The 20,572-nt window shown below is 45.1% G+C and overlaps 2 protein-coding genes across 4 annotated transcripts in view; both read left to right on the plus strand.

Moving 5' to 3' along the window:
• The first annotated feature begins 2,765 nt into the window (after positions 1 to 2,765).
• Positions 2,766 to 20,572, plus strand: part of LOC147445021 (kinesin-like protein KIN-UB) — a 42,803-nt gene continuing 24,996 nt past the window's right edge. The window contains exons 1-12 of one of the 2 annotated variants that reach the window (XR_015190073.1): positions 2,766 to 4,369; positions 4,637 to 4,737; positions 4,826 to 4,948; positions 5,034 to 5,219; positions 5,513 to 5,734; positions 6,099 to 6,264; positions 6,394 to 6,543; positions 6,643 to 6,731; positions 6,813 to 7,025; positions 7,646 to 7,783; positions 7,993 to 8,172; positions 8,254 to 8,388. Coding sequence is in view for 1 of the 2 variants with exons in the window: in XM_086527509.1 (XP_086383635.1) it covers positions 4,144 to 4,369; positions 4,637 to 4,737; positions 4,826 to 4,948; positions 5,034 to 5,219; positions 5,513 to 5,734; positions 6,099 to 6,264; positions 6,394 to 6,543; positions 6,643 to 6,731; positions 6,813 to 7,025; positions 7,646 to 7,783; positions 7,993 to 8,172; positions 8,254 to 8,388 (1,929 nt within the window). In the remaining variant the exon portion in view is untranslated. The remainder of the gene's footprint in view (positions 4,370 to 4,636; positions 4,738 to 4,825; positions 4,949 to 5,033; positions 5,220 to 5,512; positions 5,735 to 6,098; positions 6,265 to 6,393; positions 6,544 to 6,642; positions 6,732 to 6,812; positions 7,026 to 7,645; positions 7,784 to 7,992; positions 8,173 to 8,253; positions 8,389 to 20,572) is intronic. The other variant, XM_086527509.1, reaches the window with a different exon arrangement.
• On the plus strand, positions 8,395 to 15,540 carry LOC147445022 (uncharacterized). 2 transcript variants are annotated; one of them, XM_086527510.1, is made up of 2 exons: positions 8,395 to 12,016; positions 12,178 to 15,540. In XM_086527510.1, the coding sequence occupies exon 2, from the start codon at positions 13,388 to 13,390 to the stop codon at positions 14,108 to 14,110; it is 723 nt and encodes a 240-aa protein (XP_086383636.1). In that variant the 5' UTR covers positions 8,395 to 12,016; positions 12,178 to 13,387; the 3' UTR covers positions 14,111 to 15,540. The 2 variants fall into 2 exon arrangements, with proteins under 2 accessions (XP_086383636.1, XP_086383637.1); XM_086527511.1 differs by having other exon boundaries at positions 8,395 to 9,050; positions 9,145 to 15,540.

Raw genomic sequence — 20,572 nt, forward strand, 5'->3', positions numbered from 1 at the left:
TGAGGTGCTTAAGCATGTTGGGGGTCAAGGTGCTTGAGGGCTTGAAAGTCAAACCAGCGCCTATAAAGGAGCGGGCGAGCCATGAAAGTAGGGGGTGGGGTTGAGTGACTACTCCCTCACCCAAAGGGCACCTCTTGCTGAAAGAGGCAAAAGCGACACATGTCAAGCCCCTAGCTAGGTTGCCCCCATAGTGTGCCTAAAGCCTATTGGATGGCCTTGAGAGGGGTCCAATGAGAATTTAACTTAATTAATTGATTGTTTAAGCTTTATTCAAGCCCTCTCTCTCTCAAAGGGAAAAGGAGGACACTTGTCCAAAGGCTACCTCTATTGCTAGTTATAACCAGGGCTTGTGATTGGCTAGGCTTGAGAGAGCCAATGAGCTTCCTTCATGAGCTACAAGAGGGGGTTGACCCAATCAAGAAGAGGGCTTGCTTACAAGATATACCCCCCCCCCCCCCCCCCCCCCCCCCCCCCCCCCCACACACACACACACACACACACACACACACACACACACACACACACACATTGTGTGACGTGCTAAGTGCATGAACTTCATCTCCTTCTCCAAGCTTGTTGAGAAGTTGAGAGCCTACACCAACACTCTTGGCTATGGAATGCAAATCCAACCAAGAGCCATGCTTCAATGATTAAGCTTGCCATCTTCTTCTTCATCATTACTATGCTGCTATGCTATGCTAAGCTACAAGAATGATGATAAGTAAGGAACTATTTCTTTCTCCTAAGAATACTTCTTCTTCTTCTTTCCTACCCTCATTCCCTACTAGCTCTCTCCACCTTTGAAGGTGTTTGAGGTCTTGGGGCTGAGGCCGGGGTTAGTTAATGCTTTCACAAAGTTTACGGGCATAAGTGTGATGCATGAAGCTTGACATCTTCATTGCATCACCTAGGTCTAAAGGAACACAAAGCTTGTATTATACCAAGTCTCTCTTTATGGGAGAACTATAATACAAAAGCCTTTTGGAGGGGGCATCGGCTCCAAGTAAATCCGGTCCTCTATTGTTGTCAATTTCTCTAACTCTCACTCTCTTTTTCAAGTATTGTTCATGCCAAGCTAACTAGGAATGAATGGTTATGTTGCTATCTCTAATCAAGTGCTCTTCTTATGTTCATAATGAATTCTCTTAAAGAAATGCTCATTACAATTCTCTAATTTTTGCTACTTAGAATGTTACAAGTCCAATTCCATTACACATCCTTTTCCACTACAGAGGCTCAATGTTGCATTGTTGGAGTCTGGCAACGAGGCTCATGGTTGGCATGTTTAGGGGATCTTGACTAGGGTCAATAGAGTCTAATGTTGCACTATGATAGTCAGAGTTCCATTGCTTTGGCAAAGAATTCAGTGTTTCATTTCCAAACCAAACACATAGAGGTGAGGTATCACTTCATACGGGATGTGTTGGCAAATAAGTGGAATGGTCTTGTCAAAGTCCATATAGATGAAAACCTCTTGGATGCTTTTACGAGAGCTTAGACACGGAGTGGTTCACATGTTGTGTAGAGTTAATGGGTGTGGGATGAAGCCATTGTTGTGCTTCATAGATGTACATGTTTTATACATAATTTGTTTTAGTCCACTTAGGTCACATTGACTATAAAGTGGGAGGTTGTTAGGGTAAGGCCAAGTGGCCGACCGAACAAGCCACTTACTCATCTCTAACCCCTATTTATTTTATCCAAAAAGAATAAGGGAGCACATTGCTGTATTGAACCCCACCCACTCTCTATGTCATGTCTCCTTCTTCTCCATAGCATGCATTCTGTGCATGCTTCTCATTCCCACACTCTTCACACACACACACACAGGGAGAAGGAGAAGGAGAATAAGAAAAGAGAAGTCTTAACATCATAGAAACAATACTAAGAGACCTCAAAGATCTATCCGTAAACATGTGCAAACCACAAGCTTTATTCTTTCTAGAGATGAACAAGACTTTGTCATTATGCTTGGGACAAGAAATATGTAAGTGTTGTTGGGGCGAATGTTATAAAAATCTAGGCCTCAAAGATCAATTCGAAGAGTCTTAACATATGCGATCCTTAAAGTTTGTGGCTATTGAGTAAATCTTTGAACAAAAGGACCTTCAACTTATATCTTTTAAAAGGACTCATGGGAACTCTGGATGCTCATCTCCACCCAACCATAGTCCTTGATAGGCCACCTAGCCCTTGCTTAGGAGACCCTTGACATTGCATGACCGGTACCTTGCTAGGGCCGTGCACTCTTGGTCCTACCCGGTCCTGACAATTACTCCCCCCTGGAGAAGCATTTTCATCCTCAAAAACAATGTCCACACAAAAACACCAATGTTTTCCCACTTGAGCTATACCATGACATCACTTGAACGGTTGAGTGGGAGGTTTAGTGAAATGCAGATTGCACGTCATCGGAGCCAACGAATTCCTTCCGTGCCAATTTGAGCGGAGATCTTCTGAGTGAATGAAGCATGGGGAGGTGCATAATTTGTTCATTGGGAATGGCCACTACACCCCCAAATAAAAGGTAATGGAAAATAGAATGAACGTCTCTTATGTACGCACTGCAAGCAAAACAATCCGATGGATTGCGAACGAATGGACAATCCATTGCATATACACATTTGTGTGATGTGCACAATTTCCACACTCAACATCCCCCAATCCCTCAACGAATGTTCCATGTGTGAACTTGCCTAGTCGACGAGCCCAATTCCAGAATCCCACCTGTCAACGCCAATCGGTGGAGCCATATCTTTCTCATGTGCACAGCCTTTCGATGCAAGAAAGCCGTCATGATGCCTCCTTTTATGTTAACGTAATGTAGATTCAAACAGGGTTTTGAAATGGTTTGAATGTAACGAACTTTCCTGTGTGTGGGTGGACTTGTTGAAGGTGGTCCAGCAAAATTCCAGGATCATCAAAGCAAGGGAGAGCGGTTGATCCATCGCTCTTCGACTTCCCACTACAATTTCACTTACGAATCTCTCACAGAAAAGGAGGTCATCAAAGCTTCCACGCAGAAGAGCGATGGCGACGGAAGAATTGGAAACACCAAGCACAGCAATTTTGATCCTACGTACCCTCAAAGGCACGAATCTGCTTTTCCTTGGAAAACGATTTATTCAGTTGCTGAACGACTGGTCTGTTGCCTTCTAGTGTTCGCCCTCGGGAGAGAAAGGGAGAGAGAAAGACAGTTGGTAATGTATGCACGTGATCGCCATTGCTGCTGAGAGCCTCCGTGAACACAGAATTAAGCAATCGTGTGCATTTGTGCAAGCAAATGCGATGGGAAATGGATAGGAGACGCTACAGACTGGGTTGGCTTTGAAAAAGCAAGTGTTTTGAGGAAGAAGCGCAGGCGGGTATCCAGGTGGTCCTGGCAACGTGCAGGCCATTTTCTCAGGGCCCTCTCGTGTTCAAGTTGTTGAGACACGGAGCATCTTCGCGCGCTCCCCCTCTCTCTTGTTGTTGTGCATTTGGGAAGCCACTGTGTCCTTCTTCTCTGCCTGCTTCCTCGCGTTTTTGTCCACTTACTGCCTTTGCCGGCCCAATCCATCCCACCCTGAGGCACGTCCCTCTTCCTCCACCCCGCTCACATATTCTCTCTCTCTTTTTTTTAATCTCTCTCTCTCTCTCTCTCTCTCACACACACACACACACACACACACACACACACACACACACACACAATTCCATCAATCGTGCACACGCCTCCCCCATTTCCTCCCCTCATTGTGCCCTGCTCATTGCATCGCCTTCTTTATCCTCAGCCCAACGTCTTTCAATCTCGTGCTTCTCCTTCACGGCAGCACCATCAACACGTTTCCATTCCATTGGAGCGATCTTTCTGCCATCGCCCTTTTGTCGTCATCATCATCGACCCGCTTTACATTCTATCAATCACCAGTCGCTTTACTTCATTCAAACGGTCATTTCGCGTAAAGCATTCAAAAGTTCAAGAGCAGGGGATTGAATTTAGCAAACCGCTGTGCGACACTAATACACTATATATACAGACAAGGAAACACACGGTCAAAGCAGTCGATTGTGCAGGTTTGGGTTCTCTATAGCCAGCGACAGGCAACATTGTTTGTGGAAGCAGGCAGAGAAAAGTTTGGAATGTACTGAGAGAGCAGACAAATGGCACTCTCCCCTTACAGAAGCAGCGTGCCTGCTGGTTCTCTTCGCTCATCAACAGTTGTGCGTTTAGAGCGGCCGCTTTCCATGGGATCAGCAACAAAGCAAGCGGCAGCAGCTGCTGCAGCTGTTGTCACTCCTCCCTCGAGGTCCAAATCCACATCTTCAATGTCTCCCCAGGCTAGGCGCTCCTCTTCAGCAGCACGCTCCGGCAAGGATGACTCAGGAGGTTTGCTCCATGTTCTCCCTTTTTTGTCTGCTGCATTCAAGCATCTTATTGTAGATCGTGACTTGAATTGGCATACTTGTTAACATGTTTTTTTCTGCCCACCCTTTTACTGTGGCTGGAAGGAGTTACCCACAGAAAGAGGAATGGCAATTTTGATACATTATTGTGCACGGGTTACCATGGATTGAGAGCTTGCTTCCCATTTGTGCATGATGTTAAGCATTCTCCGCGCTTCGTGATAGAGCTCAATTCAGTGTGTGGGTTTAGTGTCAGGGAGAGTCAGGGTGGCTGTTAGACTTCGTCCTAGGAACTCAGATGAATTGATAGCTGATGCGGATTTTGGTGATTACGTCGAGTTGATGCCAGAGGTACTTTGATGCACATGCCACATTGCCTGCTTTTGATCCTTCATACTGGATTGTATAACAAGTGGCGCTACATTTCTCTGATTCACAGCTGAAACGATTGAAGCTGCGGAAAAATAACTGGGATAGCGAAACTTTCCAGTTTGATGAGGTGTTGACAGAGACTGCATCTCAGAAGCGTGTGTATGAAGTGGTGGCAAAGCCTGTTGTTGAGGTCTCAACTTTAATTGCTTGTCTCTATGTTCCACACAATTTTGAGGCTCTTCATTGATGCCTCATTTTTCGGATTCCATCCACAGAGTGTACTGGAAGGTTACAATGGGACCGTGATGGCTTACGGACAAACAGGTACTGGCAAGACATTCACGCTTGGTAGACTTGGTGAAGAAGACACGGCTGATAGGGGAATCATGGTCCGTGCTATGGAGGACATCTTGGCTGATACTTCTGCAGATCAAGATGCTGTCACAGTTTCTTACCTTCAGGTAATCTTGCAATAGTCAAATACCTTGTGAAATTATTTCTATCCTATACAGCTTCTGGAAATCATCGTTGTGTGTGATGTTAAATAGTGTTTGTCTTCTAGTGCTTTTAGAGGAGTCTACAAAAAAGACCTTGACTTTTGGAGAGACTGTTGATTCCTGGAAATAGATTGATTTTTTTGTTTTCAAGACCTGGATGTCTTTAGACTATTGAGCACTGACCAGTTCTTGTTTATTTGCTTTAACAATAGACTGCATCTGAATTAACGCACCACATTTTTTGGTGCATGCAACAGCTTTACATGGAGACGGTGCAGGATCTACTTGCTCCTGAGAAAGACAATATATCGATTGTGGAAGATCCGAAGACTGGTGATGTTTCATTACCTGGAGTGACTCTTTGTGAAGTTAGGGACCAGAGGAGCTTTCTGGAGCTTTTGCAGATTGGGGAAGCTAATCGTTTTGCAGCAAACACCAAGCTCAACACCGAGTCATCACGCAGTCATGCAATCTTGCTGGTAAGACACTATCAAGTTTTTGACAGGTAAAGAAAATGAAGGGGCTAGTGTGATGCTTATCTTGCTGCTTTTTATGCAAGGTTGTTGAATAGGCAAGTCTATCTTTGGACTGCCTATGTATATCAACCTGTGCATTGTTTACAAATTCAAGCATACAGGATTTGTTGACGTGTGAGAGAGAATGGGTTGTTGGCAACGTTGAGCCACATGATGCATCTGTACTTTGCATGCATGTGCATGAGTGTAAGTAAGGAGGGGGGGCATCATGCAATTCCTACAACCCTATGCGAAGGCATTGCCATTATCAGACAAACATTGCTTTATAGGAAGATAACGTTCTGCACTATGGATATTTTTGGTGCAGGTAAATGTGAAAAAGACCGTTAAAGCGAAACAAGACAGAGAACTTGTTGTTTTGAACGAAAATGTTTCAAACATCCAGCTATCAAAAGGACACCGAATACCCACGATTCGCAGAAGTAAATTGCTTATCGTGGACCTGGCAGGCTCAGAACGAGTTGATAAATCTGGTTTGTCTCTGCCTTGAAAGGCTAGCTTTATTTTGTATGTATGCCTTGCCATTCATGGAGTCACTTTCATGGCTTTGCTTTGGTTCAAGCATGTAAGGCATCGCACGTAATTTTGTGTAACTTTGGCAGGTAGCGAAGGCCATACCTTAGAAGAGGCCAAGTACATCAATCTGTCGTTAACAGCTCTTGGGAAATGCATTAATGCACTTGCTGAGAACAGCCCTCATGTACCTATTAGGGACTCAAAGCTGACAAGGCTTCTTCGAGATTCATTTGGAGGTAGAGGCTTTCTCTTGTATCTTCTGAATGGTTCGCATTGCTGACATATTGTACTGCTGAATGTTATCATGTGAATTGTTTCTTTCACAATGTCTATAGGAACTGCAAGGACATCCCTCATTATAACAATTGGCCCCTCACCTCAGCATCGAGGAGAAACGACCAGCACCATTTTGTTTGGCCAAAGGGTAGGCATTAATGCTGCATCAATCAATTTCTTTGTCATGTCAAATGCGTAGATGAATGAATCTTTCTGGTGATGTTTCTAGGCCATGAAAGTTGAGAATATGGTAAAGCTGAGAGAAGAATTTGACTACAAGAGTCTGTGTAGAAAGCTTGAGACCGATCTTGACAGACTGGTTGCAGAGAATGAGCGGCAGAGTCAGGCAGTTTTTGATGCTGAAGAGGAAATGGAAGCAAAAATCCAGGAAGCTCAACGCTCTGTTACAGAAGCAGAGAAGAAATTGGCAACAACACTAGAGGTTTTCACTGAATTTCCCTCTGACTCTTCTTCTTGCTTTTTCTAGATAATTATAAAACTTCAGCAGACACACTCCTTTGAAATGAATGATGCTGAGACCTGACACAACTAACACATTTACTTCTGAGCCTTTAAAATCAAAACAAGTGACTATGAAACCAACATTTTAACTGTAGAGCTTGTCAAGACTTGCAGTTTTTTTGCGGAGAATTTTGGAAATGTTTTTCAATGTTGTTTTCAAGTTTGTCGAAGAATAGTGGAGCTGAACATGAGCAGAACCTGGTGAGCTATTTGTAAGGAATTAGCTGTTACATTAATGGATTTGATCATCTTCAGAGACAAACAGGATAGTTTCTGTGTTCATTTTAATTTTGATGCTTGCTTTTCTGGGGATATTACACTGTTATCTGCTAACTTAAAGTCAAAACTAAATGATCATCTCAAGGAGATGGAAAGTGGGGATTCTAGTTGAAGCATTGTTGGGTTACTTGTCTGAAATTCCTGTATGTGCCTTCCATCATCTTGCTAGATTTAAAAAAAGTTTTTGTCCGAAACAGACTTGCACTGCATAGAGTGGGAGAGTTTCTTCATAATTCACTCACTAGAGCTCATGGAAAACAGGAAATGGCAGCAGAAAGGTTTCGTTTCCAGAAAGAGCATGCAGAAACTGTTCACAAACTAGAGCAAGAGCGATCTCTTCGAGAAAAGCTGGAGAAGGAGCTCAAAGAGAACACTCAGACTTTGCATGTTCAAAAAGAGGTTACTTTTTCTCTTTTATGTTTGTTGTTTCGAAGCGTCTATTCTAAAGAGGTCCAACTGGTGTGTATTTTGGATTTTGGTGTCAACTAATCTTTCAGCTTTACATGCTGAGTCCTGCAAGGCACCATTTGGAGAATTGCAAATGGGTTTTTGCACTTTTTGTATCAGTCTTTTTTTTGCTTAGTGCCCATCTTGTGTCTTTCTTGCAGAAGCAGATGCAGAGTGAAAGAGCAAGGCATCAGAAAGAGCTTGACGACCGCAAGCAGAGACATCAACAAGAGGTGATGGAGCTGACCAAACGATTGGAAGTAGAGCGCTCTCAAAGAGATGTCCTTGAGCGAAAACTGCAAGAAGTAGAGCACTTGGTTAAGCAGAAAGGAAAGAGTGAGGTATGTTTCCTGTAGTTATAGTTTGAGTTGAATATACTAGCACATATGCAGATCATCTTAACAGCTTATTATCGATATTAGCTGGGCGGTCAAGAACAGATACTGCTACTTACGAGCCAATGCAAGGAGCAGTCCCACATGAGGGAGAAGGCAGAGAAGGAACTTCAAGATTTGCGAAGTAAGACAGCTCTTACGACTAAAGAGCTCAAAGAAGAGGTACGCAGCCCACGAGCCCAGTCGTTGCTTTCAAAAGCTGCTAGGAAGTTTGAATGATGGCAAATAGTTCAACTTTTATATGAGGGATCTTTTAAAACCAAAGGAGAGGAAAAGATCAATGGAGGCAGACACGTGCAGGTTACATGCAGAGGCTGATTACTTAATTTGTTGCAGAAAATGTCCTTAGTTTGTCCTTTGTATTTGTATCTAGAGAATGATTTTTCTAATAACCTTATATAAGTGACATTCTTATATCCTTTGAAGCTTTAGAAACTAGCTGCTGAAATACCGAACTCTGTATGGATGTACATTTGTGCCCATGGGGCTCTGAAAAAGAGTTTGCCAGAGCTAAAGGGGTCCATTAACATTGAACTGGGTGTGGTTGAACATTGGAGGATCTCTCAGCCGACCGCTTATGGACGTGCATTGATGGAACCACGTGACCATAGCAACCTCTTTATATATCTGCACTTAGGGCTTGAGCATAAAGAGTCATAACTTCTCAAGGCTTGGAAAGAGTGCATATGCCATAAGTTTGCAGTATGCTCGATAAACTGTGGCTATAGATCAAGATGTTTTGAGAAATACAATAATGATGTTTTTGAGAGGTGTCAATAGGGCGTCCATCCCTTGTGGTGTTGGAGGAGCATTATAACACCAAGGTAAGACTAGAAACTCATGATTTATCAATTTTTGTATTGAATCATATCTTAGGAACATGAATTCAAAACATAGTTACGGGAAACTGGGAAACAGGAACAAGAACAGAAACGGGGGCGTCCATCCCTTGTGGTGTTGGAGGAGCATTATAACACCAAGGTAAGACTAGAGACTCATGATTATCAATTTTGTATTGAATCATATCTTAGGAACATGAATTCAAAAGATAGTTACGGGAAACTGGGAAACAGGAACAAGAACGGAAACGGAAACGGAAATGGCAAAAATTTGGAGTTTCGGGGAGTTTCCAGTAACTAAAAGGAGTGAGGGGAGCAAAAATAGAAACAGGAATGGGAACAGGAACGGAAACAGGGAAATTGAAAAAAATATGGAGGTTTGGGATTTTTGGGTAACGATGATTCAAAATGATCATAGAAATAGCTTATCTTCAAAAATACAACTCTCCATGGAGTCCATATCGGATTGCCCATCCAGATCTATTCTTTGATTGTGCTCAAGCCTTCACATTCAATGCACAATCGCATGCTGCCGTCTTTCTTTCAAGAAAGTAAACTAGGTGCTCTCTATGATGAGGCAGCACAAACCCTCAATCAAGATATTCTTTGAGCTATGCCACTTTAAGGACATGACTTACGCTTTGCAAGGGTGGTAAGCCGGGAGGTAGATAATTTGGAAATACGTCCTTGAAATCAGCCTTGATGTGCCAGACAGTTGTAGAGTTGTCAGATTCACAAATTCTGATAGATGTGCAGAAAACGCTTTTATAAAATGCAATTATTGGGGCATCAGGTTTGAACCATGGACATGGAATCCACATCCTCACGCTACTACACCCCCCCCCCCCCCCCCCTGCCCGCCCTACCACCCCAACACATAAATGCAGTGTTTTGAATCAGAAAGCAAAAGTATAGAGGCATAGGTAGCAGCTGTCAACAATACCAGATACAAAAACCAACCGGGTTTGTTCATTTACAGACTTTGTATTCTTAAACATTGCAATTGCATTTGTTTGCAACAACGAGAGAGAAGGAAGTGTTGTTGAACAAAAAGATGTATGTGGCTTAGACACAGCTGGAATAGAACTAGAAATACTTTACACTTGAATACTCTCAGCCTGTATCCTACTGTATCCTACTGATTTGGTACAAATCCTTCCTATTAGTACAGATCTCTTGTGAGCTCACATAAAAAGGAAGTCCATATCATTGCTTTCCTCTCCACGTTTGTCGTGTCTAGCAGACACCGATTCCTTGCCCTATGCATGCCAAACATTCCCTGCCATAAGCAAAGTCCAAGAGACCTTGCACTAGAAGTTCATCTCCTTTTGCAACTGCACCAACTTGGAATATATATTGACCAATCTATTGCCCAAGTTTCTGTCATCAAATAAACCACTATCACAAAGATCTACCTGTATTCTACTATATTGGTACAAACCCTTCCTCTTGACACAGGCTTATTGTGAGATCATAAAAGAAACTCATTTAAATTCAAGACCATAGCACATGTAGCTGACACGGAAGAGGAGGAGTTCCCCTTCAAAGAGTGTTGGCCCCGAAGGAGGAGTTCTGGTATTTCTTTATTATATCTATTGACAATAGTTTGTACAACTGGTTAGTGTACAACTGGCCCCGAAGGAGGAGTTCTGGTATTTCTTTATTATATCTATTGACAATAGTTTGTACAACTGGTTAGTGAAGCCACTCATCATAATGTCACAAAGTGATGACGTGGCATGACCCAATGAACCAGAAGAGGAGAGGAAGAACCAAACCAAAACTGGACCAGAAAAGTAGCTGGGATTCATGCCGTGATTTCCGACTCGAATCATGGGTGCTGGCGTGGTCAGAGGATGCAGGACCCACTTTTGGGTGCAATTATGAAAAGCTTTGACTATCTGCTTTTGTGCATCAGTTTTTGATGGTAGCTGACTTTTGGTGCTTTTGCACTTTTAAAAATAATTGTGATTTGAAAAGTGGCATTTGGAGGATTTCTTTTGGACCTGTGCATATAAAAGAGAGACCAGGGGTTCCATTAGAGCAGATCGGCCTGGTGGACAATGTTTGCTGTACATACTTACGGATTGTTCCCTACCGAACGGAACGTACTGTACGGATCCGTATGTGTACACAAGGGAATGGCCATTTTGGGGTCTATGTTCTCGTTCCCGCTCCCATTTCCTGTTCTGACCCTCGTTCTTTGTGATAGTTGTGAGTATATTGTCGCAAGGGATGGAAATTCAAGCAATTCCTGTTCCCCGTTCTTGTTCCCATTTTCCGTTCATTTGTGACTATGGTATGGAACGATCTGTACATACTGAACTTTTTTAATAAAAAAACGGGCTGCCGGTTTAGGGGCTGAAATTAGTGGACAGAGAGTTCCTCTTGGCTGTTTGGATAATTAGCTTTCAAGACACAATGGCCAAGGGAGTTTTGCCACATTAGCCTACCCATTGTGCTTGCTAAGGTAAAGAAATCTTTAAAAATGTCCTGCCATGCGACACAAGATGATGATAGCAATAGTGACGATCGTGGAACTCTGCCACTATGTGTGTCTCTAAATGTAACATGTGTTACGTCTCTGAAGATGTTGGTTGTAAATATCTTAAAAATTCTCATTACATTAGGTATTTTTGCCAATGGTACGTATTTTACGTGTCTAAAGTTTTTTCCACCACGTACATTACGTACACATCAACCTTGCTGGTGGACTCGGACTGTGAAGACTTAGAGGGAGATCGAGTTCCATGCTCTTCGAGTTTGTACACTTCGACTTCGGTCTAATGAAATGACGAAATACCATGTGGGGCGCATAGTTGAGGGGCTGGTGTTTCTGGGAGAGGAACTCTACCACTCCGTGTCTCGTCTCTACTTTGAACATCGTGATTTGCGGCGCGAAGCACAGGTGCTGATGTGGCGGTCTCACTAATGTACAAACAAGGCTAGTGGTGAGAGACCTGCTTTTGGGCACGAGTTATGAAATTGTTTGTTTGCTTTTGTGCATGAGTTTTTTATGGCAATTGACTTTTGGTGCTTTTGCACTTTTCAAATAACTGTGATTTTAAAAGTTGGTGTCGGGGATTGCTTTTGGTCTCATGACTAATAAAAGAGAGGCCAAGGGTGCCAGTAGAGAAGATCAGCTTGATCGGCTTGGTGGATTGCGACTCTGCAATGACTTAGAGGGAGAGTGTGGCTCTTTGAGTTTGTACACTCTAACTTCAGTCTAATGGAATAAAGAAACACCGTGTGGGGCGCCGAGTTGAGGGGTCAATGCTTCTGGGTAAGGAACTCCACCATTCCATGTCTCTTATCTACTTTGTGATGTTCCTTCTCTCTCTTAAGTTCAAGTGTTTGCAGTTTCGGTCTAGTTTGGTATTTTTGCAGTGATTCACCGCCTCATCAGTGGCTAGCCAGCTACAAATAATCTGAACTCAATTGGCACCATGGCTGTTAATTTACAAGCTCGATCCAAGGGCTCAAAAGTATTAAAAAGCTATGTGCTTTTTACAACTTGGCTTAAAAAGGCACTGTAATCAATTTTCCACGGGTGGACTATTGAGAAAAGATTGCGTAGAGATTCTACAACACAACAACCCATATGACGTTCCACATGAGCATATACGTGTAGCAGCGTATCTGTGAAATGTTCCAGACCCAAAACGTTTCATGCGTTTCACCCCGAAACGTTTCACCCAAGAGAGGAGCCTGGGTGAAACATATGACTGAAACGCCAATTTTGAGTATATATGGTGTTACATATATACAATGTACGTAATAGGTGTGCATAGTGCAATACACATTTGCACACGCTTATGCCAAATCTAGACTCTTGAGAGAGAACGATATCGTCATATATGATAATGTGAACAATATCAATGACATTAACTCTAGTTTCTAAGATATCAGATAGTTGCATAATTTAAAGTGGAACAGACGGAAAGTGATTAACAAAACAATGGACTGAATAGTGAACACATAGAATGACGAGAACATATGTCAAATCTCCATGTAAATCTCTCTCTCTCTCTCTCTCTCTCATGGATGGTATCAAACACGCTATGTTGTTTTAGCTTGGTCTCATGGGTTAATTTGGCCGTGTGAAGACGTGAATATATCATTATATCATATCATTTTAATTTATTTTATTTCCCCTTCCTTTTGGTACTCCCCCCCCCCCCCCTTCCCCTTTTTCTTTATCGTCTTTATCACTCCCCCTCCCTTGCCATACCGTCCCACGCTCCCCCACTCGCTCAACTACCGCGCCCGTCGCTAGGGGGGGTGCACACGTTTAGTGACTCCTTGGCGGACGGCGATCAAACATGAGAAAGATGAACGATAAAGCCGACCCTCTAGAGGATGCCATTCAAAAGTGCAAAGAGGAAATGACGGAGATCATTACCAAGATGAACCGCAATCTCTGGGGCACAATAAACATGCTCGAAGGACGCGTGCTGATCCAAGAGAGCAAGATAAGCACGCTGGAAGACCGAGTGACGACCCAAGAGGAAGAGATCGCGTCACTCAAGAAAGATCTCGCCGAAGCACGATCAAGAAACACACTAGAAGAGGGCGAATTGCAACCCTCAGTAATCGAAGAAATCAACACGATCAAGGAGCAAGTACGGGTCATCAAAGAGGGAGAAGAGCAGCACAAAGAAATGACGACTTCTTGGGTGGATGTTCTTACCAAAACTCAACAGAAGGCGGACGAAGCCGAGAAATGGATCAAGGTGGCCAAGAAAGGAAAAGGCAAGGAGATAACGCCCACGTCCACACCCAACAACATCATTAATCAGACACTAGAGGAGGAGCAGAGGAGAAGGGTGCGTGCTTTACATGTGAGAATTTGCGGTCTCAAAGACAAAGGCAATGTGGATGAAGAAGTAAAAGAACTCACAGCCTTGATGGGGATTCATGAGCCGACGCACACAAGGGCATGGAGAGTGGGCAACATAAAGAAAAATGGAAGTAGTGAGAAACCTCAAAAGAAAGAGCACTCATCCTCCGTTTTCCCTCCATGGAAGCAAAGAAGTCATTCTTGAAGAAAAGACCAACTCTTAAAGAGACTGGCATCTTTCTCGAGGATGATCTCACTCTCTCGCAGATCGCTCATATGCAGGAAGTAATGCCGGAGATTAGAGCGGCAAGGGGAAAAGGCAAGATCGCTTTTTACCGAGACGGAAAAGTGGTAATACTAGAGCGACGCTCCACATGACGGTGCGAGACTTATGGGACCACACTCAAAGTAGCTGCCTGGAACTGCAATGGATCTATGCGTCTTGATGTGGGTGCTTTTGAGGATAGCTTTACTGGAAGAGACATCATCTTTTACTCTGAGACACACCAGGCCCCTGGGCAATCCATGCCTCACATCAGTGGATACAGGTGGGAGACAGCCTAGCCTTCAGACAGGGGACACGCTCAGAGCACAGAGGGCGGGGCTCGGGGGGAGTGGTAGTGTTATTTAGAGAGGATCTGCAGCCACTGATACATATAGCCCGCAGAGACGAGCAAGCTAGGTACATATGGGTGAGACTGAAAGCAGAGACAGACAGATACCTCTATCTAGCTATTTGCTACTTTCCCCCGAGTACATCAGTTTATGCATCACCCAGAGGACAGTCCCCTTTCTCTATTTTGGATGATGACATATGGGAGTTCTCTAGGGACGGTGACATTATCATCCTAGGGGACTTCAATGCCAGGACTACCCATCACGAGGCAGTGTTTTATGATACTTCAAAGGAGATGCTAAGAGAGCTAGATGTTGTAGAGACGGGCCTTTCCAGACTATCACACGATGTGGATTTTACTGAGTATGGGCGACACTTGATAGACATGGGCATTGCACATGGATTGGCCATCTTGAATGGCCTACAGAGATTTCTTGTGCGGGAGGTTTTACATGCTTCCCACACAGACATGGAGCCAGCACAGTGGACTATGTCCTGGCACAGCCGAATCTCATCTCTAGTATCCAGGATCTCACAGTTGGGCCCAGACCGGTCGGGGTGGCAGTGGATCATGCTTTGGTGTCGATGACCATCTCCTTCCAGTTCAGTGTAGCACACAGGCCACGAGTAGCAGCCCCTACTCGCTACACATTCACACGGGAGACGGACTCTGTATACATGCACTGAGGACCCGGGGCGACCTCCGGAGGAGCTAACTACTATACTGACACAGACATTACATGAGGCAGCAGCAGAAGCATACCCACACACCCAGCCTGAGCAGAGCTGCCGATCAGGGAGCATGCCTCAGAACAGCTGGTACGATGAGGAATGCTACCAAACTAGAGCCAAACTTCAGAGGGAGGTGCTGCTGGGGGACGTCACTCACAGATAGTCACAGATTGACTTTCGACGCGTCACTCACAGACAGTCACAGATTGACTTTCGACGCCTGGTGCGGCGGAAGAAGAGGGCTTTTTTGGCTCGACTCGAGCAGGATCTATATCAGTTATTCTTGAGTCAGGACTCGCGTGAGGCGTGGCGGCTCTTTCATGAGCAGTCCCCCCCCCCCCCCCCCCCCCCCGCTATTTCCTCCACAGAGACCTGGGTCCAGTACGCATCATCTTTGTACACAGTACCTGGACAGCCACCCCTCCCCAACCCCCCCGATCCATGCCCACACGCATGTGTCTTTTTCACCGCTGAGATGGTGAAGAAAGCTATTGACAGGATGAAGACTGGGAGAGCATATGATCATGATGGCTCAGTCGCTGAACATTTCATGCATGCCAAAGACCTACTAGCAGAACTTCTAGCAGTTATGTTTAATCGTGCCATGTGTGAGGGCCTACCGGACACGTGGAGCCTATCTACGATCGTACCTATCTTCAAATCAGGAGACCCCATGGAGCCTGGGAATTATCGCACTATTATGATTGGGCACACACTGGCTCGGTTGTATGCATCCATTCTTGAGCAACAGCTGAGTAGATGGGCAGAGAGGGAAGGAATACGTGCAACTGGGCAGGCAGGATTCAGGAGAGGCTTCTCTACTCTCGACCCTATCCTAACACTCAGGGCCATCATCGAGGAAGGCAGATCTCATGGGAGACGGATCTATTGTAGCTTTGTGGACTTCCGCAAAGCTTTCGACACGGTGCCCAAAGCTAGGCTGATGCGCAGATTAAAGGAAATGGGAGTACCCACAGAACTTATTTGGGGGATCACGGCATTGTACAGATCAGTAGTAGGGCATGTACGCACCCCGGAGGGACTTTCTACACCGGTTCACTCCACTATTGGGGTGAAGCAGGGCTGCCCGCTCTCTCCTACTCTTTTCGGTATGTATGTGGATGAGGTTTTTGACTACATTGACAGCGATGGGGATAAAGGTGCTCAGTTGGCAGGGACATGGATTCCACTTTTGTTATATGCTGATGACATAGTGTTGATCTCCGAATCCCCGGAGGGAATGCAACGTCAATTGGATGCTTTGCATATGTTTGCCCACAAAAGTGGTTTGTCTGTCAACCTGGGTAAAACCAAGGTTATGGTGTTTAATACCACCCCACAGTGGATCAGGAGGTCAGCACCTACATTCACATACGGCCAGGAGACTGTGGAGTACACAGACGCCTACACTTACCTTGGAGTGGTTTTTAGTGGACCTGCATTCTCACTCAGAAGAGCAGCAGAGACCCGACTTACTAGAGCCCACGCAGCATTGGGTAGATTGGAGAGGATGTGTTCGCAGGTTTAGTTTTAGGAGCCCTGGACGAAGCTCTGGCTCTTTGACACCTTGGTGGCTTCAGCATTGCTCTATGGAACCGAGATATGGGGACCTTCACTGGATCACCACGGGAGGCCGGGTCGCTCAGACGGATGGGGGAACATGGAGAAACCTCTCGTCTCTATGATCTCGCGGCTCATTAGAGCCAAGGCATCAGTACCACGGGCCATTATCTGAGCAGAGCTAGCGGCCCCCCCACTTGTGGTGGAGGCGCTCACCGGATCAGTCTCCTTCATAAACCGCACATGGGAACTTCCTAGAGACAGATATGCTCGCATAGCACTTGAATCCTCTTGACAGCTAGCCATACAAGGAGATACAACATGCTGGTATGGGGAGATGACATCATGGTTTCAGGCACATGGGTTCAGCATAGACAGGCTGCCACCATTCCATTACTCATTGGATGCACCATCTCTCACTCTTACATAGTCAGAGATCACCAAGCTCATCCGCCAAGAACTGACCCAGCTAGACACCAGGAGGACATGGATACAACCAACACAGGAATTGGGCACGAAGATGGCTTTCTACAGAGACCACCTTCTCCAGCTTACAGAAGATGGTTTTGTGGCGAGACCGAGATACATGGATACCCACTTGTCTCATGGGATACGATGTGCTATTGGCCAGTTACGCACATCTTCTCACCAATTGCGGATTGAGACTGGGAGATACAGCGGAGTACCAACAGAGGACAGGACATGCCCCTTGTGTAACATGGAACATGAGACAGAGCTACACTATACATGCTGCTGCCCCGTCTACTACGAGATACGAGGCCGCTTCCATTGCTTGTTCAGAGAGGGTTTTGGACCACTCTCAAGAGTCATGGGATACGAAGATCAGAGATGTCTGGGTTTGTTCTTGCTCGAGCTGCGCAGACACAGAGATAGCCTGATGAATGGCGAGGCTAGCCAGTCTCAAAGACGGATCACAGACTTCTTCAGAGCAGACACGGGACAGCCGCAAGAGCCACTCCCACAGCAGAGCTCCCCCTCGTCTCACGCCAGAGGCACACTGATTGACCGAGCGATTGAACTGGGGAAATCCAGGTGCCCGCGACTGCGAAGAACTACACAGCATTGACAGAGGCTACGACAGAAAATTCGGAGCACGCTGGCCAGGCATGCAAGACGTCCGGTCAGACTACTAACCATGGAGGAAATTGATGAGATTCTCCAACGACCTATGCTAGATCTCTTGTGATTCAGCTATCCCAACAAGCCGCCCCTTTTTTTTGCTTAGTTTTTGCTTGGCTCACATCGACCAACTTAGGACCCCATAGTATATATCTTTGCTTTGTACTATTGTTAGGTTATTTTGTTACTTTGACTTTGTATCAGATCCACCACTTTGTAACTTTCGGGTCTCATAGGTCATTATGGCCTTTTGAAGACGTTAATATAACATTTCATTTCATTTCATTTCTCTCTCTCTCTCTCTCTCTCTCTCTCTCTCTCTCTCTCTCTCTCTCTCTCTCTCTCTCTCGTCGAATGCCCGATCAGACTACTGACCATGGAGGAGATTGATGAGATCCGCCAACGACCGTTGTTGGATCTCCTGCGATTTAGCTCTTTTTGAGGATACACCCACATTGTGTTATCTTAGCCCCCCCATTCACTTCACCCCCTACTCATATCCTGCACAAGCCCAACTAGCTGCTTATCTCACATCTAGCAGCCTAGGATTCTATAGTATTTTATTTGTTAATCAGACTTTGTACATATCCACCACATTGTAACTTTCTGGTCTCATAGGTCACTTTGGCCTTTTGAAGACGTTAATATAACATTTCATTTCATTTCTCACTCAGGAGTTGGAGCATGCAAACTTGGCTTATATGGAGCGAGACTTATATCAGATGTTCTTGAGTAGGGACTCAGGAGAGACATGGCGACTCTTTCATGAGCACTCCCCTCCCCCAATGATTCCTTCACCTGATGTGTGGGGCCAATATGCGACATCGTTATATACGGTTCCTGGACAAGAATCCCTTCTAGACCCTACAGAGCCATGCCTAGCTACGAGCACCTTCTTTACCACTGGGATGGTACAGAGGGCCATTGACAGGATGAGGACTGGGTGGGCATATGATCATGACGGTCTAGTAGCAGAGCACTTTATACATGCTAGGGATATGTTGATGGAGGTTCTTGCAGTGTTGTTCAATCGTGCCATGTGTGAGGGGTTACGACTTACCTGAGACTTGGAGGTTGTCTACGATTGTGCCTATCTTCAAGGAAGGTGGTGATCCTACAAAGCCTGTGAACTACCGCACTATTATGGTTGGACACACATTGGCACGGTTGTATGCATCCATTCTTGAGCAGCACTTGAGTAATTGGGCAGAGGATGAGGGTGTACGAGAAAAGTGTCAGGCCGGTTTCAGGAGGGGTTTCTCCACTCTTGATCATATTTTGACACTCAGTTTCATCATTGAGGAGGGCAGGTCACATGGGAGACGGATTTATTGTAGCTTTGTGGTCATTTTTGTTTCAGTTCTTTTTGATTCCAGACATGGTATTAGATTCACTATGTTGTAACAGCTTGGTCTCATAGGTCATTTTGGCCTTTTGAAGACGTTAATATATCATTTCATTTCTCTCTCTCTCTCTCTCTCTCTCTCTCTCTCTCTCTCTCTCTCTCTCTCTCTCTCTCTCTCTCTCTCTCTCTCTCTCTCTCTCTCTCACACACACACACACACACACACACACACACACACACATATTTTTTTTGGTGGTAAATCAATTTGATTTATCTACCTCTGGGAAACCTCAAAGAGAGGAAAACCCACCAAAAAGATCAAGTACTAGAGAAGGAACACAAAAGTGTTCGGCTGTACAAAATAGTTAGGAAAGCTGATGTATCTCTGCAGGGATACCACCAACTTCCAAGGCAAACCATAAAGACTGCCGAAGGGATAGCTTGAAGAAAGGCAAGGGATCTGCATGAATGCGATAGAACATATAGCCATTATGCTGTCGCCACAGGCTCCAGTAAGCCCAAAACCTGACCCACATGAAGAAGATTGCGAAGCGCTGCAACGCCTATGAGAAGATACCAAATGCCCAAAACTGTTTATGGAAGACTGTCGTGGGAAAACGGAGCGGCATACACGCCAATACCCGACGAAAGAAATCTCGAGTAATACAACAATCCCACAACAGGTGACAAACATCCTCTTCCGCAGATGAGCAACGGACATAGGATGAAGGGCGGATATGATGCGTCCTAAGAAAAGTTCCCACAGGGAGCACACCAAGCAAACAACGCTCCTTCATAGGCAACTGGCTTTCCTATAATGCAGAGAGAAGCTTTCTCCACCAAATATCGGATTTATGCATGTGCCAAAGAGCGTTGCAATGCTCAACAAGCTAGGGTTGAGGCAGAAGAAGAGCATAGACCCGGCCGGCAGAAATATCTTGAAAGGGCATTTCTTGAAGATTCCAGTCAGACATGCGATCACCATCAGCCAAAGGTGAAATGGGTAAAGAGCCGACCAACATTTGCTGCAATTCTCTCAAGAACTGGCGATAATGCATGCCCAATCCAAAACGGCGAGCGGCAAATGGAAACTCCAAAGTGAAACCGGTTGCATCCACCACATCCTCAACCACTTGAATGCCACGGCAAGAGAGGAAGTACACCTGGTGAGGCGAGCAGTCGACCCAAGTAAGAGAGAAGGCCCGGCTCCAATGAAGACTCTTCAGGCGAAGTGAATTTCCTTCCCTCCGAGCATTCCACAATAGATGAATCGT

The sequence above is a fragment of the Adiantum capillus-veneris genome, chromosome 13 (genome assembly GCF_014529385.1).
Source record: "Adiantum capillus-veneris isolate H3 chromosome 13, ASM1452938v2, whole genome shotgun sequence".
Lineage (NCBI taxonomy): Eukaryota > Viridiplantae > Streptophyta > Polypodiopsida > Polypodiales > Pteridaceae > Adiantum > Adiantum capillus-veneris.

Coding starts and splice junctions, on each gene's coding strand:
- LOC147445022 (XM_086527510.1), top strand. CDS start 13,388: ATGAGAAAGATGAACGATAAAGCCGACCCTCTAGAGGATGCCATTCAA.